Source organism: Typopeltis vanoorti, chromosome 16 (assembly GCF_054136105.1).
Source record: "Typopeltis vanoorti isolate ZY-2024b chromosome 16, IOZ_Tvanoo_1.0, whole genome shotgun sequence".
Classification (NCBI taxonomy): domain Eukaryota; kingdom Metazoa; phylum Arthropoda; class Arachnida; order Uropygi; family Thelyphonidae; genus Typopeltis; species Typopeltis vanoorti.
In genome coordinates, this window is record NC_143564.1 from 55363602 (window position 1) to 55382042 (window position 18441).

Consider the following 18441-nt stretch of genomic DNA (forward strand, 5'->3'; position numbering starts at 1 on the left):
AGAGTTATCATATGAGTTTCTTGGTTAAGTTCTCTGGACTCTTTTGCTAATTTATCAGCTGCTTCATTGTAATCAATGCCTATATGAGCAGGAATCCATTATAAAATGCAACTTTTTCCTAAACACTTTATTTGATTCAAGAGTTTATGAGTGTCTTGTGAGAGCTTGGTATTGCCATTTTTGATTGCCTCAATAGCTGATCTTGGGTCACTGTAAATTATAATTCCCTCAGATTGTTGAGATGATGATAATTTCAAGTAAGCTTCAAGTGCTTTATTTATTATGTGAAATTCACTGGTAAAATTGGAAGCAATTCTCCCAGATCCAACTTTTATTGAAAGTTTTTCTCCTTTCAGCAGTAGAAGGAGAACACCAGTGCCTCCATTAATCATATTGGTGTCTGACGATCCACCGATATAACAAATAACATGTTTGGAGGATGAAAGAAGGTTGATAGTATTTAGGCCTTTTTCTTTGTGCATTTCTTTTGATTCTTTTTTTGTACAGAGTTTGGTAAGATTTAGATTTATGGAGGTACTCAGAGGTAAAGGACTGGAAAATAGAGGTTCTTTGTTTATGTGGGCATTTAGCTGATCAAGACCTGTTTCTTTCCTGATAGTGTCATCATATTGTAAAGTTCATAATCTATGAAGTCTGCATTTTTGATTCCAATGTTCATAAGTTTTTAGAGAGATATGATCACTTTGGTAGCTTCTGATATTATTTATGAATTTTGCCCCCAATTTGTTCCGCAAAGCCTTTTCAGTATATTTAATTTTTTTAGACCTCTGTTGGAAGTGTTAGAGATGTGTTGTGCAAAACGTAATTCCTGATCAAGCGTGATACCAAGGTATTTTGGATTTGTGACTTTTTCAATTAGCTTGTTGTTGATCATGACTTTGGGATTGTAGGAATGCCTGTTTTTCCTGTCTGTACTAAAGGTGCTTAGTTTTGTTTTGTCTGGGTTGATTTTGAGTTTAAGTTCATCTGACCATTTTTCTAATCCTCTCATGGATTTGTTTAGAATCTCTTCTGATTCTTTGATTTTAGCACTTGTGTGCTAGATTGCTATATCATCTGTGTAGCAAGTTACTTTGGTGTCTTCTGTAAGGTAGAGATGAATGTTATTGACATATAAAAGGAATAGTAAGGGACAGTACAGAGCCCTGGGGAACACCAGCCCAGGTTCTTCACTCTCTTGATATTGCTGCATTGATTCTAACCTTGATCTTTCTTCCTCTAATGAAATCAGCAATCCAGATTAAAGCATTTCCTCTAATTCCAATATCATGTACTGTTTGTATTAATTTTTTGATCCAAACACGATCAAAAGCAGCAGTCATATCAAGGAATATGGCAGTTGTTGAAAGTTTATTTTTCACTTGGTTAGACTATAATAAATTTAGTTTAATCCTTTATCCAAGTGTGAGCAAACAAAGTTTGTGCCTGAAAGTATCTTCAGGACTGGGGTAAGTAGTACAACACCAGGCAACACGTTGCAAAGGTGGAGCAAGATAACATCACTTCTATCTCAGTATCTCCCATAATGCAAAACACATCTCCATGTGGATATGTATAATGTTATGCATTAAGGGAAGGGCCACTACCCAGACCAGTTTCGACCAGACTAGTTTCAATAACTGCCATATTAGAATATGGTAGTTGTCTTTTTTGTTGGTTTTTTCCTGAAATGAGTCTATTATTGTTTGGCAGAAGGGAATAATTGATCTGTTGTTGAATGATGAGCTCTATAGGCAGTTTGGTAGTGGTTAATTTTCTTATTTTTTGTCAGCCAGTGCATGAGCCTGGAGTGTATGATTCTTTCAGTAATTTTACAGAGTATGCTGGTTAATGTGATAGGTCTATAGCTTTGACATTCCGCAGCATTTTTGTCAGGTTTCAGGATGGGTACAATAGCTGATTTTTTCCATTCTTTTGGAAGTTTGCCTGTTTGCCAAGAGGGATTGAGAATGTCCAGAAGTTGTTCTTTGGCGTTTTGCCAAGGTGTTTGACCATGCGACCAAAGATAAGATCATTACCACGATTGATGAATTTAGTTCACTTAGTGTAAATTCTTCGGAGAAGATGTCATTAGTTTGGTATATGTTCTTGCTTGTTTTAGTATTTTACTTGTGAGTTTATTGAAGGTCTTGTCCTCTCTGTTATACTGAAGTTTGGAGTTGTTTGTATAGGTTTTTGCCAGTGTATTTGCAATTTCTTGATCTGTAATAGCTTGTTTCCCAGCATTTACGATGAAGTTTGTTTTCTGTTGGTTCTCTTCTTTGACATTGTTGTCTAGGATTCTAATAATGTTCCAGTATTGGCTATCTTTTCTTGGGTCCAGGTTACTGCAAAGCTCTGCCCATTTCTCTTGCTTGCACTTCCAAATTTCCTGCTCTATTTTGTGTGTTATGTCCATTAATTTCATTCTGGATTCATCAGTTTTATTAATTCTGAATTGTTCATTGATATTGTCTCTTTCTGTAATCATTGAATCAATATTGTGATCTTTCCAGTAAGGTATCCAGGTATTTTTCCATTTGCCTCTTGGTACTGTTGCTTTGGCAGCTTTATTCATGTGTGAAGTAAGGATTTGTAATTTTCTGTCAAGGTTTCCAGAGACAGGTTCATCTTGACATAGGCTCTCCAAGATTTGAGTAAACCTTGTCCAGTCAGCTTTTCTGAAGTTCTGTGTCCTTTTGATTTGCTGTTCTTGATCAATCTTGAAGTTTAGTGTTGTTATTATAGGTCTGTGGTCACTGATGGCATTTCCCAAAATGTTCCATTGTGCACTTGATGCAATGCTATAATTAATAGCTGTGATATCAATAGCAGATTCAGTTCCCATAGTTTTAGAGAGATAGGTGCTCTGTCCATTGTTAATTGTTGTGAGTTCCAAATCTGTAAAGAGGTCTTCCAATTGTTGACCTTTATGGTCTAAATCGGGAGAGCCCCACGTTGGACTTTTTGCATTTAGGTCACCAAGTATGATGGTTGTATCATTTGGAGCTTCGCTTAGCTTTTCAATAATGTCTGTATCAATATTTGTATTATCAGGGTGGTAGACATTTGTGATTGAAATAGAATGGTTTGGTAGGTGTATTTCAACAGCTTGAGCTTCCGTCGAACTGCTATTATTTAAATATTGATTTAGAGGGATTTCTTAGAATTTGATTTTTAGGATCTTCAAAAGGATAGAAAGTCTGCCACCTGCTTTTTCCTCTATATCATTCCTAAGAACTGTGTATCCTTTGATGCTGAAGTTCAGATTTTTGTTCAGTTTTGTTTCTTGCAGACAAGCAATATGGATATTGTTTTTGTAAAGCATGTATTTAAGTTCATCCATTTTTTTCTAAGTACAACTGATTTCATAATGCGATCAATATAGATAATAAATAACAGAGGAGATAATGCGCATCCTTTTGTCTCACACCAGATTTATTGTTAAACCACCTTCCTGTACTTCCTTCACCTGACTTACAGCTCAAATAAAGACTAAGTATTGATATAATGCCCCATTAACAATATACAACTGCAGCGTTTGGAATACCATTTCTACATTTCTCTTTGCACCTTGTCATATGCCTTTTCCAGATCTACAAAACTTAAATACAGATCTTTGTTATATTCCTATGATTTCTCAACTATTTGTCGTAAAGTGAAAATTTGATCCTGACAGCCTCTATTTAGCCTGAATCCAGCTTATTCTTCATCAAGCTTCTCTTTCAAATCCTTCTAAACCGTTTATCAAGTATACTTGCATAGATCTTGCCAGGATCACTCAGTAGGGAAATACCTCTGTAATTCTCACATTCAGTTTAATTTCCCATTTCGTATATGGGTACTATGAGAGCTCTACTCTAATCATCTGAAATTCGTCCCTCTGTTCAGGCCTTCTGAACTATGGAGTGGTGCAGCCACTGTAAGAATTTTATACCTCCATACTTGAGCATTTCTGGTCAAAAATCATCTACTGCACTGCCTTTCCACATTTCAGACATTTGATAGCTTTTTCTACTTCAAGTGTGGATATGTATTCCTGATTGCATGCCTGGTCAGTGTTTTTTATCCATTTGCTGTCATCACTGCTAGTATCATTTAGCAATTTTTCGAAGTAATTACTCCATACTTCAAGGATATCTTTTTCTCTAGTTTTCATAATACCTTTATTCATAATTCCATTTACAGCAACCTTTCTTCTATTCCTGAGCTTCTTCAACAACCTCCAGAATATTTTGCCACCTTCTTGATATTTATTTTCTATGTTCCTGCCAAAGTTTCCCATGACTTTTGTTTAGCTAGTTTTACACAGTGTTTAGCTTTCTTATATTTGTCTTTGTATTCTCTAAGAGCACAAGCTGACTTATTTGCCAGGAACTTTTGATATGCTTTCTTCTTTTCCTTTACTGTATCTTTGACTTCCTGTGTCCACCATGGAGTTCTGATTTTTCTATCCTTGCAGACAACCTCACCACATGCCTCTCTGGCTGAATCAATCGATGTTTTCTTCAGAGCTTGCCAATGAATCTCCAAAGTTTGATTCCTGTTCTCAACCTTTTTCATTTTTTCTTGAATAATGTTAGAATACTGTAGATTAAAATACACAGTTCATATCTAAGAGCTGCTCAACAAAGAACATGTAAGCTCAACTGCTTACATGTTCTTTTCAATATGAAATTCAATTTTATCTTGCTCAAGACTAAATGGTGGTCACTTCCAATTCATGATAACATAGTCAATGAGACTTTTCTTATTCCTTGCCTCTTCTCTCCATGTGAATTTTTGCACATTTTTATGTTGGAACATGGTGTTAGTAATAACCAGTCCACGTCCTGAGCAGAAATCCAACAAGTATTTGCCATTCTTATTAGCTCTGCTCTTTTCTCTAAATTTTCCCAAAATGTTTTTGTATGTCTGACAATCATTTCCTACTCTGCTATTCAGATCACCAACAAGGACCAACTTTTCCTTTTTCATTGTGTCAGTTGCTTTTTCTAAAGCCTCAAAAAATTCCCCCACTTCTACCTTAGTAGAACCTTCTGTGGGACCATAGGGACAAATAAATAAATCTCACCATCCAGTTCCCCATTCTGATATTTGCCCAATCACTCTACTTGAAATTGCCTGTCATTCAAGAAGATTAGCCTCATATTTAGTGTGGAATACTATGGCTACCCCTTCTTTTCCTTGATTGTCATTGCCTGAATATAACATTTTGTATTTATTGCTCAGAAAGATCTCACCAGTTTTTGTCTTTTTTGTTTCAGTCACCCCTACTATGTCAATCTGGTACTTATCCAATTCCTCAGCTACCTCCATTTATTTCTCTGCTATTCAGGCTTCTTAAGTTGAGAGTACCGATCTTAAACTCTAGTGATGTTGAGTTGGGGTGCATTTTATGATTTGTTCTTCTCTTTTTTTATTAGTTTATATTTCTTCCACTAGGAGGCAAGCATGCCTTATAGTTAGTGAACAGAATTATTATATTCTACTGAGTACTTTGTTGCAGACTTGGATTTCTTTATGCATACTCCAGATGGCTTTGACATAGAGGATAGAGGTTGAATATCAAGAATAACAGTTTTTTCATTTTTACATATATATATATATATATATATATAAGTAATCAGTAGAATGTAATAATTGTATTCACTAATTATAAGGCATGCTTCCCTCCTAGTGGGAGAAAAATAAAATAATAAACAAAAGAAGACAATTTGGCAATTAATGTTGTTGCTCTTAAAAAATATTTACAATTGATGTTATTATTATTATCATCATCTCTATATCCCAGTCTATAGAAAAATCTCTTCCACATTAATCCAGTAATAACACATTACTAACTTACATGTTGCAATCACATTCTGCCTGGTCATTAGGCTTAGAAACAGCATTCTTCATACCCAAAATTCCAAGACCCACAAACCAATAATAATACAAGAGATGAGGGCATATTGGAAATATGCCCTCATCTCTTGAAAACCACGTGACCAAATCTGAGCAGAGTATTTCATATGTAGCCTAAGACCTTATAAAAGGAAACCATAACCTCCTTACTTTTATATGTCAAACATAGGCTTCTAGTTTTGGCAACAGTTTATGTAAGAACCTTGAAAGAGGCAGGCCAGTCTTATTATTATTATTTTTACACCCTCCATGGAATCTACAGACTCATCGTGGGAGGTTCATTCAAATGACAATATATTTATCATACAGAATCTTAAAATCCTTAACACTCACCTTTCATTAACAACACAGCCTGATAATGCATTCCATTCACTGACAATTCTCCATGTAAAAAATCTACTCCTCACACCTTCTACTCTTTTTATTATCCTGTCTGGATAAATCTGATAAAATCTTGGAAGTGTTTTCCCACTTCGTTAGACTATAATAAATTTAGTTTAATCCTTTATCTAAGTGTAAGCAAACAAAGTTTGCACCTGAAGTATCTTCAGGACTGAGGTATCTCATGGTAAAGGTGGACTAAGCTCTCATCACTTGTCTTAGTATCTCCCATAATGAAAAGCACATCTCCTTGCAGACAAGTATAATGCTATAGGGAAGGGCCACTACCCAGAATGGTTTCGAACTTTATTGAGGTTTCATCAGTGGGAGCCAGACCCAGAGGTGGTGATACTAAGGTGGAAGTAATGGAGAAGCCATGTTTAGCTATATGAGTTGCTAAAAGGTGTCTCACCTTATTATTAAATAACTCTGGATTAGAGAAAGATGTTGGAAGTTCTTTTCAACTTGGTTAGACTATAATAAATTTAGTTTAATCCTTTATCCAAGTGTAAGTGATGAGAGCTTGGTCCACCTTTACCACAAGTTGCCTCAGTCCTGAAGATACTTCAGGTGCAAACTTTGTTTGCTTACACTTAGAAAAAGGATTAAACTAAATTTATTATAGTCTAACGAAGTGGAAAAAACTTCCAACATCATTCTCTAATCCAGAGTTATTTAATAATAAGGTGAGACAACTTTTGGCAACTCGTATAGGTAAATATGACTTCTCCATTACTTCCACCTTAGTATCACCACCTCTGGGTTTGGCTCCCACTGGCGAGACCTCAATAAAGGTCAAAATCGGTCTGGGTAGTAGCCCTTCCCTTAATGCATAGCCTTATACATGTCTGCAAGGAGATGTGCTTTGCTTTATTGGAGATTACTAAGACAAGTGATGAGAGCTTAGTCCACCTTTACCATGAGTTTCCTCAGTCCTGAAGATAGTGCAGGCACAAATTTTGTTTGCCTACACTTGGATAAAGGACTTAACTAAATTTATTATTACTGATAAAATCCTCTCACTAACTTAAATGTCTCTATCATATCACCTCTCTTCCTCCTATCTACTAATCTCATCAATACACATTTCTTCAACCTCTCTTGATAGCCAGTATTCCAAACTCCTGATCCTGTCTTAGTCACTTGTCTCTGGACCATCTCCAACGTCTCCACATCACATTGAAAACCAGGTGACCAGATCTCATCACATTAGTCCAAGTGTGGTCTGACCACTGCCTTATACAGTGGCACAACCACTTCCTTATCCATACATGTTAGAGTACTTCTTATCACAGAAGCACTAAGATGTGCAGTCTTTGCATCACCAGCAATATGCCCTCTAAACTTCAGTCTACTATCAACCAGCACTCCAAAATCCCTAATCTCATCCACTTCCTGCAGTAGGGCACCATCAATATAGTACACAGCCTTATACTTCTGCACTCCAAAATCCAACACCTTGCACTTATTGATATTAAAACTACAACCTCACTCTTTTGTCCAAGTAAAAAGTATATTAAGCCTTCCTATTAAGTCAGCCAATAACTGAAGATCCCCAGTCAGTCCATATGATATATCATTTACAAACAAATTAAACAGCAGAAGCCCAAGAACAGAACTCTGGACATGCCACTGGTTACCCTTCTTTTGAGACAGTGCTCCATCATACATAACCTGCTGGTATTGATCAGAAAACCAATCTCTGATCCATCTAACCAATATACTATCCATTCCTATCCTCTGCAGCTTGTACACCAACTTATAATGTGGTAATCTATCAAACACATTTGCAAAGTCTAAGAATATCACTGTATATGATTATCCCTTATCTAACACACTTGTCAACTTATCATAAAATGTAAGCAAATTACCAAAACAGGACCTACTCTTTACAGATCCATGCTGACCATCATAAAGAATGCTATATCCATCAACCCAATTCTGTATTCTATGACTTACCAATCTCTCCAACACCTTGACCACAACTGCAGTTATACAGACTGGCATATAGTTGGAGACATCTGTCTTAGAACCATGCTTGTGGAGGGGTACTATTTTGCCTTCTTTCCTCTCCTTAGAAACACTACCCACTGCAAGACTTTCATTAAATAACCAGGTCAAGGACCTAGCCAACTGGCATACATATTCCTTAAGAATACGTGGTGATATGCCATCCATTCCCCAAGGTGATATGCCTTATTCACATCTAATCCAACCAACATCTGATACACCTCTGCTTCTTTCACTTCCAATTCTCCTAATACTTGCCTCTCTTCTATATATTTCAAAAGATCATTTACAGCAGTATGATACCCTGAGAAAGTGTTCATTCAATAATTCCGATATATCCTTTGCAGCTGTTATTCTGCTGCCATGACTATCCACCAATGTTAATCTGCTATAATTATTCTTCCTCTTGCTTGCCATGTAGCAGAAAAATTCCCTTGAGTTAACCTTGGTCTGACAAGCCAATCTCCTCTCATACTGCACTTTTTCTTTCTTTACAATGCTCGTCACCTTTCTAGCCTGCACTTTATACTTTCCATGGATCTGATCACCACCAACTGTCTTGTACCTCCTCCATAACATTTTCTTTTCCAGCACAGCTTGGTTAATTTCACTGTTCATCCATTTCACTCCTACTCTATTTACTCGCTTAACCCTTGGTATGCAGTCATACATTGCTTTTGTCAGATACTGCCTTGTGAGTTTCCATGCATTGTCAACATCTTTTCCGCTCAGCCCATCTACTCAATGTACTGATGCTAACGTACCGACTACTGAGCTTCCTATAATCACCGGCTTTATACTTCCACATGTATCCATTTTTGGAAGTAACCTTTTTTTTTTTTTTCATCACTTCCCAAACAAGTACTTCATGATCACTCTTACCAACTGGCAACAGTGTCAACACTTCATTAACAACTACATCTTATGAAGTTACCATCAAATCGAAAACATCAAAGCCTCTAGTTGCGTCAATCATGTTCTGCTTAACATACTTATCTCTCAGAAATTCCACAAACTTGCTCTCCTTTATCCCATACACTATCTCTCTCCTTCTTCCAGTCTATATTCCTGTAATTAGTCTCACATCAGGAGCACCTTCTTTTTACATGCCCAACTAATTTGCCTAAACATTTCGCAATCAGAATTCTCTGCCTTCCTTCGCCTATAACAGCATTCTATCAGATATACTGACCTGTTTATTTCAACTTCGCACCACACAGATTCAAAATCTGTGCATGCACAAACAACTTCTGCACTTTGCAGAAACAATTCCTCTGCAATCATTAACAGCATCCCCCCCCTCTTTTTACATCTCTATTCTTCCGGAAAATTACATATCCTTCTAATTCCCGACATCACATCCTCCTCAAACAACCAAGTTTCACTTATTCCAATTATTTGCAACAAACTCAGCTCTCTTGTTTTGAATATTCCTCACATTTGTGTATAAACATAACAATCCATCTGTGTTTAAGGCCATTCTACCAACACCAACATTCTCTATTCTAGAACAGAATTATCTCAGTTTACCAATTACTTTGTCATAAATTTAAGTTTCTGTATATATACTATGTTTGTAAATGCACACACACACACACATCTGTGCCTCAACATGGAGACTAAAATATAAAGTGTAGTACAGTCATCCCTCGAATTACGTACATGATCACATAAGGGAATAAATAACTAACATTTTCGGTTATATATAGAGGACCTGAAACAAAAGTGATAACCCTTAGCACTGTAACTATAACCGCTAAGGCACTAAGTCTCTTCAACAGGTTGAAGGAGAAAGCAGAACCCGATTATGACTACAAATTTAAAGCTTCTTCCGGTTGGTTCATGAGATTCAAGCAGAGTTTTGCGCTGCATAATGTGAAAATGTATGGGAATCTGCAAGAGCTAAGAAGGCTGCCAAGGAGTTTGTGGAAAAATTGAATAAAATTATTATGGAGGAAAATTATTTGCCACAGCAATTATTTAATATGGATGAGACATCCTTGTTTTGGAAAAAAAATACCCGAGCAGACATTCATCCACAAAAAGCTGAAATCTATAACTAGTTTCAAAACTCTTAATGCCCATATTACGTTTTTGTTACGGGTAATGTGGCTGGATATAAACTGAAACCATTTGTGATATGGCACAGTGAGAATCCACAAATCTTCAAAAACATTAGGAAGCATACTCCCAGTTCATTATCGGAGCAATAAGAAGTCATGGATGACTCAAAAATTGTTTAAGGATGCCTTAATCAACTGTTATGCGAGTGAAATAAAAAGCTATTGTGTGAAAGAAAATGTATAATTTAAAATTTTATTAATTCTAGTTAACACTCCAGGTCATCCATCTTGTAAGTCTTATAGCAGTGATCTTCACCAAGTTCAAGATCATGTTTCTCCCTCCAAACACTACTTCATTGATTGAACCGATGGATCAGGGAGTTCTTGCAGCATTTAAGGCTTATTATCTATGGACAACTTTTTCACAAGCCATTTCTGCAAATAGAGGAAATGACCAGACTCATGCAATTCTGGAAAACATTGAATATTTATCATGCTATTAAAAATATTGGTGTGGCTTGGGACGAAGTGATCTCTCAATGTACAATTGGCATATGAAAAAAGACATTAAAAAGGTTTGTGCATGATTTTGGAAGTTTATAATAGTAGGCCTAGCAAACAATCTGAATCTCGAAGTGAATGATGACAACATAATTCAACTCATAGAAACTTTCCTCCTGAAGAGTTGACACTTGTCAACTCTTCAGGGAGAAGAGTTTAACTACCTCTCCTTCTACACAAGGAGAGGTAGTTAAACAATTCACAGTAAAGGATCTTGCAGAAATGTTCTCTGAAGTTAGTGATGTTCTCAAAATGGTTGAAAACATGGACCCCAAGTTGAATGCTACTTATTAGTAGAAACGAAAGTACATGACGCATTAATTTAATTAATTTCCGTGTGCTGATACAACATAAGTTCCCCTTTTTACGGGAATGTAAGGTACCATCTAAGTCCCCTCCAAATTTTATTTGGGCTCCGGAACCGGCATAGCTGATGAATCAGGCCTATGGCTGGATCAATATTCCTGACTGTATTCCATGTGTGTCCACGACCGGTTTGCCTGCTTGTGGGATGAAAAACCCTAGAATAACTGCAGGGAAAAAAACCTGCTGTCCATGCCCAATACCGGCTAACTTGTCTATGGCTGAGGAAGATCCTTCAGCTCCTCACATCTTCGACGGGAATCCAACCTAGGACACTCCTTTCCCAGGGATATGGTTGCGAAGCGCAAAGCCACTGGGCTAACAATGCAGACATGAGCCGTTTGCTTGCTATGAACAAATTTGTGATAAAAAGAAGAAGAGGAATAAGCAAATCACATTGGAATAGTGGCAGTAACACACGGTACAGTTTTATAATAAGGTTTAAAAATTAAAATGACAGTATACTTATTATGGTTAAGTCCCTAACCCCTATAACTCTGTTGATTTAATGTATCGACTTACGTCCAATTCAACTTACATCCTGCCAGATGCAACGGAACCCAGATGTAAGTCCAGGGATGAGTGTAACTAATTTTTGGTATTCTATTTTTATTCTCTATATGGCAGTTTACAACAGAGAACTGTGGTGTGACTCTAAATAAATTTTGGCACACTGCTTTATTTTCCTCTTTACCTCCTTACATCCGTGCAAATAAGGAGGTAAAGAGGTAAATTCTCCTCTTTAACTACACACAGGACTGTCCTTATTCTCTAAGTCATTTCGATTTTCTGTCTTTGTTAAATGTGTCTTTTGAGTTCCTAGATAATGTTAGTTTGAGGTGATGAAATGCTGGCAAATAAATATTTAATTTACTTGTCAATAATTTATTTTCATTCTTGTTTCACAAAGTAATTCTTCCAGAATACTTTAACATGGGGTCATTTCAATTTTGGAAATTTTCAATTCCATACGCTCCATAATAAATTTCTACTAGAAACTAGAGATAAAGGATGGTTGATCTGAGGAAACGAAAAGCAAGAAGAGATTCATTACCAGACATGTGTGTGTGCGTGTGTCTAAATATGAGTGACAGAGAGAAAGTAGACTGTGTATGTGTATATATATGTATACTTACTGGAGGTCCTTCTTTTCCAGCTGATCCTGAAAGACCAGGTTCACCAGGTATACCCTAAAAAATAATATAAATTTAAGATATGCTTTTTTGATCTCTCACTTCATAAAAGAAATTAAAAATAGTCTATGGCCTCATATAGTAAAGAGACAATTTTAGCAATGTTATTTCTCTATATACATTCTTTCCTTATTAAGTTAACAAACTAAATTCCTGCTCATTCCTAAACTTTTATATGATTTTCAGTTCAATCAAGTTTACTTGGTAGTACAAATACTACCAAGCTCATCCCTATGTCCTCTGAAAAATCAGTTTTACACAGTGATTTTTTTTATTATTTTAATGAATAGGGAAAAAAATCCCATCACCAGATTTTGGAGTATAGAAAATAGGACACACACAATACTGCAAAAATTATATGGAAATTATATAGATAATCAGCAGCATTTTTACTAAATTTTGATATGTAGACACAGATATGAGAGCCCATTACTCTATCAAACTGAATCAGATCATGCAATGAAGTTTCACATTTTGATCTTGTCCTCATTCAATATTCCAAAACCTTTCTCCCAAATCTGGGTGACATCATTCTAAGTTCACATTTAGTCTAACTTCTCTTATTTAACTTCATTTTTATTTGGTCCCTAAGAAGGGGGGGGGGGGGGATCCCTTGAATTCAAGGAATCACCTGGATCCCTTGAATGGACATTAGATGCTTATCAGTTACAATTTGAAATGTCAACCAAACTACAGTAAGTGCTGTGTTGGTTAATGCTGCAACTGTAATTTTGCTCTGAAGATGCTAATTGGAAATTCAACAAAATGTTAGCTCAATTAATTATTTTTCTTCTGAAATATTTCTACAAAATAAATCCCCCACATCCAAAACAATAGGTAAGATATCCAAAGATCAGTATTAAAATGCTTAACTGCTATGTTCAAAATTTTTCATTCTTATTCTGTGGCTACTGGAATGGTTCTAATGTGGAAAGTAAAAGAGGGAAATGTAGTACTCTGTAAAACTTTATGGAAAGAGGAGATAATATGTAGATAATAACAGCTAAGAACAGATTTCTGAAAGATATTCAGCTAAAATTTCTGTTTCCCAACAACACCAATGAGAATTATAAAAATGTGAAGACATTTTATTGTGAAAAGTTGGTAAATTACATACCGTAAGCAATTGAAGAAAATCTACTGACATCATCTTCAACAGCTAAAAAGGTTAGTTCAGAAAGTTATTCTTTTATAAGCAATACAGCTTAGAGTGATGGGAAAGAGATAAACAACAAGACCATTCAAAACTATTTTTCTCACTGTGATTTAATCATTCAATCATGGATATGCCAGATATGGGTGATAGTGAAGATGATGTCCCATTAAATATGACTCACATCAGAAAATACAAAAGATTTGAATGCCTTGATAATAGTCTTCAATGCAAATAAAGATTTTGAGGATGAAACTGCAGCAAAATATCAGAGGTCATTAGAAGAGCATGAAAGTTATGATGATAATACTCCTGAGCTCACAAGTGACTATCCAGAATGCTAAAAAATGTATTGCTGAATTACAACACTATTTCATGCAGAAAAGCAATGAAGGCTATGGTGAATCTGTGCATGATAGCTGTGCTGATTTTGTTCAGTCCATCAAAACTGATGGGCTATAATTAATCAGTTCCTAGAATGTCATTAAGAACTGCATGCATATTTAATACATATATAATGTGAATTAAATTATTTTATACAAATATTTTACTTTAATTAGAGCTAACTGATTAAGTTTATCCATAAGTCAAAAATTTTGCCATTCAATAAATTAAACCTTGTCTAAATTTGTATTTTATCTTATGTACAAGTACATTTTAAACTCTTTATGTACAACTCGAGCAGCTGGGTTAGCTGCTTAAATAAGCCAAATTACTATTCTCAGTGTGGCTCAATTAACTGGAATCCACTGTATTTTATTGTTTTATCCTTTAGCTAAGCATGGGAAAATCCAATTCTTATATTCTTATTCAGCCTCTCTTTAATGACTACCTGCAAAACAGGAACTACTAAATATGTTTGACATATTCAGCAGCTTTTAACTTAACATATTCAGCAATACTTAACTAAATATATTTATCATCTTTCATTCTTGTCCATCCTTAGATGGGCTGAGTCCCTTAATTAGGGTTTTAGACAATTTAAAGCAGCCAGCTTGCCATTTCTCTGTTGCATTTCTCTCTATATGAGTAAGTATTTTATGTCTGTAGATATGTGTGTTCATGAAAGCAGTTTGTCTGTTTGCAAGAGGGAAAACCTGACTTTCCAGAAGGGGAAACCCTGCTACCTGAGTATGTGATTAGTTAGCTTACCTTCAGTTGAAAGCCTTGACAAAGGTTCTTCAGAACCTAGATGGGGATTCAAATGCAGGTCTTTCCAACAAAATTTATTTAGCTTTAGATTACTAAGCTAATTTGATGTAGCCTCCCTATTCACTAATGTACCCCTAAAAGAAACCTCAGAATTCATTCAGACTTCTCTATTCCATACACATAGATAAGCGTTATTCAACTTCATCATGAACTCTGAATTGTTTACATAGCAGGAAAGACCTACAAGAAGGTTGAAAGTACAGCAATGGACTCCATCCCCCCCCTCCTTCTCCTTGCCAATCTTTACATGGAACATTTTGAAAACATGGTCCTAAACGCTATCCCCTGCAATACAGCTATGCATGTTGATGATGTATTCTCCATTTAGCGATATGGTGGGGAGTTAGAAATGTTTTTAGTATGTCTCAACAGCCAACACACAAGGATCTGTTTCACTATTCAAAAGGAGAATAATAGCTGTATGTTCTTCCTTGGCACTCTAGTTTCCCAGTTACCAAATGGATCCTTATCCTTTTCACTCTACAGAAAATCCACTCAGAGCGGAAAGTAAACATCCGCCACACCACCACCCCTCCTAGCAGTATATATTATCAAACCTTTAACAAACCCAGCTTGAACCATCTACTTGAATCATAATCCTTAACAAAATCAAACAGTGCTCTCTGCTCATCTGCCCCCCCCCCCCAAATCCAGACACAAAAATTCCACTGCTGCCTTCTATATCTAGGACACTTAAAAAAAAAAAAAATTCTTAAAAACTAAAACATACAGAATATCATCTACTCTTATCTGCTCATCTGAACTCCTATCCATCTGGACTATTAGTCAACAGAATCTCTTGATCCTGCAGGCTTAAATACTTGAGACAAATGGGAAGAGCTGCCAATATCCATCTAGAAGAACACAGAAAATAACTCCTTCATCTATGCTACAGTCATTCTTGCCATGGATACAGATCGCCAGATCCAATTAGGGGAACTTATCTGCTGTATAGAAATAGGTTTAAATCAGATAGACTATTTCTGGAATCCGCAACAGTATTACAAGATTCTACTTACACAAATTTGGCCGCATTACCATACCTAAAATTTGGGAGACTATAAGTTTAAGACTTGCAGAAAGTTAGGACTGTAGAAGCCAGCCTTTTACAATCAGTTTGTGTTTGCTTTCCTATTAGTATGCAACTGCTCAATATATTTCTTTGTGTCCTTGGTGACCAAGAAAAAATATTGGCTTCATAATCTAATTAGCTAAATAAATTAAGTTAATTAATTATTAGCTTTAAACATCTACTTGTTCTGCTAAACACGAACATGAGTGATAATTAATGTCTCAGCATCAATACTAGATTAGTGGATCTCCTTCAGTTTAAAGTACTGACTTAAAACTCAAATATAGACTAAGTATTACTTGACATAATGTCCCACTTACACTATAAAATTCCAGCATTTTTATTATTGTTTAATATTATTGTCTGTAATGCATCTTCATGGAGTCAAAGACTCAGTGGGGAGACCCACTCTAACTACTTTTTTTTTACACAATAACTATCATATACTCCTTGAACTGAATCACCAACGAAGAACCCACAATTACTTGCACCTGTTTACCATTATCCAAGCAAAAAATCTATCCTAACACCCTTGTTACCACACTATTATATAATTAATATATCCACCTAGGTGGTATAACACTGAAAAATGATCACTCAGTAAGTCAACTGTTTTGTTTGCTTCTCTAAACTCCTTACTGGCAACACATATGAAAGTCATCCTTGCATAGTCATTCCTTGTTTTTCTTGGCACACATCTGAACTCCTTAGGATTTCCTCTGGCCTCAGCTAGCTTTCTCTCATAATTAGTTTTGATCTAACTTATCATATAAGTCATCTTGATTGTTTGTACCTTGTAATTATCACCTTTTCCTTTATACTCTAACTCCTAGATCCTCTTTAATGTCTAACTGTTGCTAGTTGCTGTTCTTCAGCTATCATCAGTAACATTCCTCCCCTCCAGTGATACTTTTCCCTCTATCTTCCCTGAAAATACGACACTCCTTACATTCTATCTATATAATTATATTAACTTCTGTTAACTAAATCTTAATCATTAAAAATTATTGACAGTTAGCTGACATAAACTGCTGATAATTTTCAGCCAAGTCGAGCTGGCCAATGCTAAATACCACCCCATTTATTTTTGATATATGTATACATGTAGTTCAATATCCCTTTGGACATATAAGTAACCTTCTGTGATGTAATTACAAACCAATTCTGAGTAATAAACCCAATCTGCATTTGCATGATGCATGAGGAGTGTTTGCCAGGAGGAACGATAGAAAGTGTGGCTATGGCAATTAAGAGACGTGAAAAGATGGATGAGATGACTGTGATGGTTGGAACAAATGACTTGAGTGGTGGTGTAAATAGGGCAGCGAGAGATATGAGATTCTTGCTTGAGGCTGTACGAAAGAAGACACAGAGAGGAAAGATAGTGCATGTGTGTTGCCAAGGTATGATAATGTCAAGCTGAGCAGAAGAGCGGTGATATTGAATGGCATAATAGTGAGAATGTGTCAGAAGAGAGGATTCAAATATGTGATGCTTGGGGTGCATTTGAGAGCAGAGAGGCATTGTATGTGAGAGACTGCCTGCATTTGAATGAGGAAGGATGTAGGCATCTGGAGAGATTGCTGTTCTGAACAAGTTAGTGTGTCCCAGTGTGGATGGTAGTAGGGGTCGCCTCTTGTGGGAATGAGTACTTGGGAGAAGGGGGGACAACATCAGGTAATGCTGAGCCCAGTGGAGTCTAGAGGGGGATAATGCTGGGTATAAAAACAATGGCATTTTTATACTTTATACCAATACCAGGAGTATTCAGAACAAGGGAGAGGAATTGGTGGCACTGATAGCATCAGCCTGGCTAAAGATTATTGGGATCACAGAGACGTGGTTGACAGAAGAGGATATAATAACAGGAATAGAAGTTGCTGGGTACAGCATTTTTCGGCAGGATAGGAAGGGAAAGCGTGGTGGTGGAGTACTGCTTATGATAAGTGATGACCTATGTCCTCTAAGAGTGGAGGCTTTGGAAGGCTGTGACACTAATGATTTTGAAAGCATATGGTGTGAGGTGGAGGTGGGCAAGACAGGATATTTGGCGGGGTGTTGCTACAGACCAAGGAGCACAGAGGGTGGGGACCAGCAGATGTTTAGACAGTTGAGCATGGCAAGTGCAAGAAGAACGATTGTTATGGGAGATTTTATCTACAGATGTATAGATTGGGTAAAGGAAGATGGTTGTAACAATAAGGGAATGGAATTTCTAGAATTCTTCAGGGACAAATGTCTTAGGCAACATGTAACAGAGGGAACAAAAGGATAGAGAGTTTTGGATTTGGTTATAGCATCAGAAGCTGATAATAACTGAGATGGCATCTCTCCCACCAGTAGGAGAGAGTGACCATATGGTTTTCACTTGGAAAATGAATAGACATGCAGGAGTATCAAAGAGACGGGAACATATGTGGAATTATAAAGCAGGTGATTATAATAGTCTCAGATGTCAACTTGGGGAAGTTTCGTGGAGGGAGGAATTGGAAGGCTGGGATATCATTAGTGTTTGGGAAATTGTGA

General features: G+C 36.4%; 1 protein-coding gene across 1 annotated transcript in view; it reads right to left on the reverse strand.

Moving 5' to 3' along the window:
• Window positions 1-18441, reverse strand: part of LOC150098029 (uncharacterized) — a 995665-nt gene that overhangs the window by 745529 nt on the left and 231695 nt on the right. The window contains exon 13 of the mRNA XM_090406661.1: window positions 12422-12475. Coding sequence (XP_090262787.1) covers window positions 12422-12475 — 54 coding nt within the window. The remainder of the gene's footprint in view (window positions 1-12421; window positions 12476-18441) is intronic.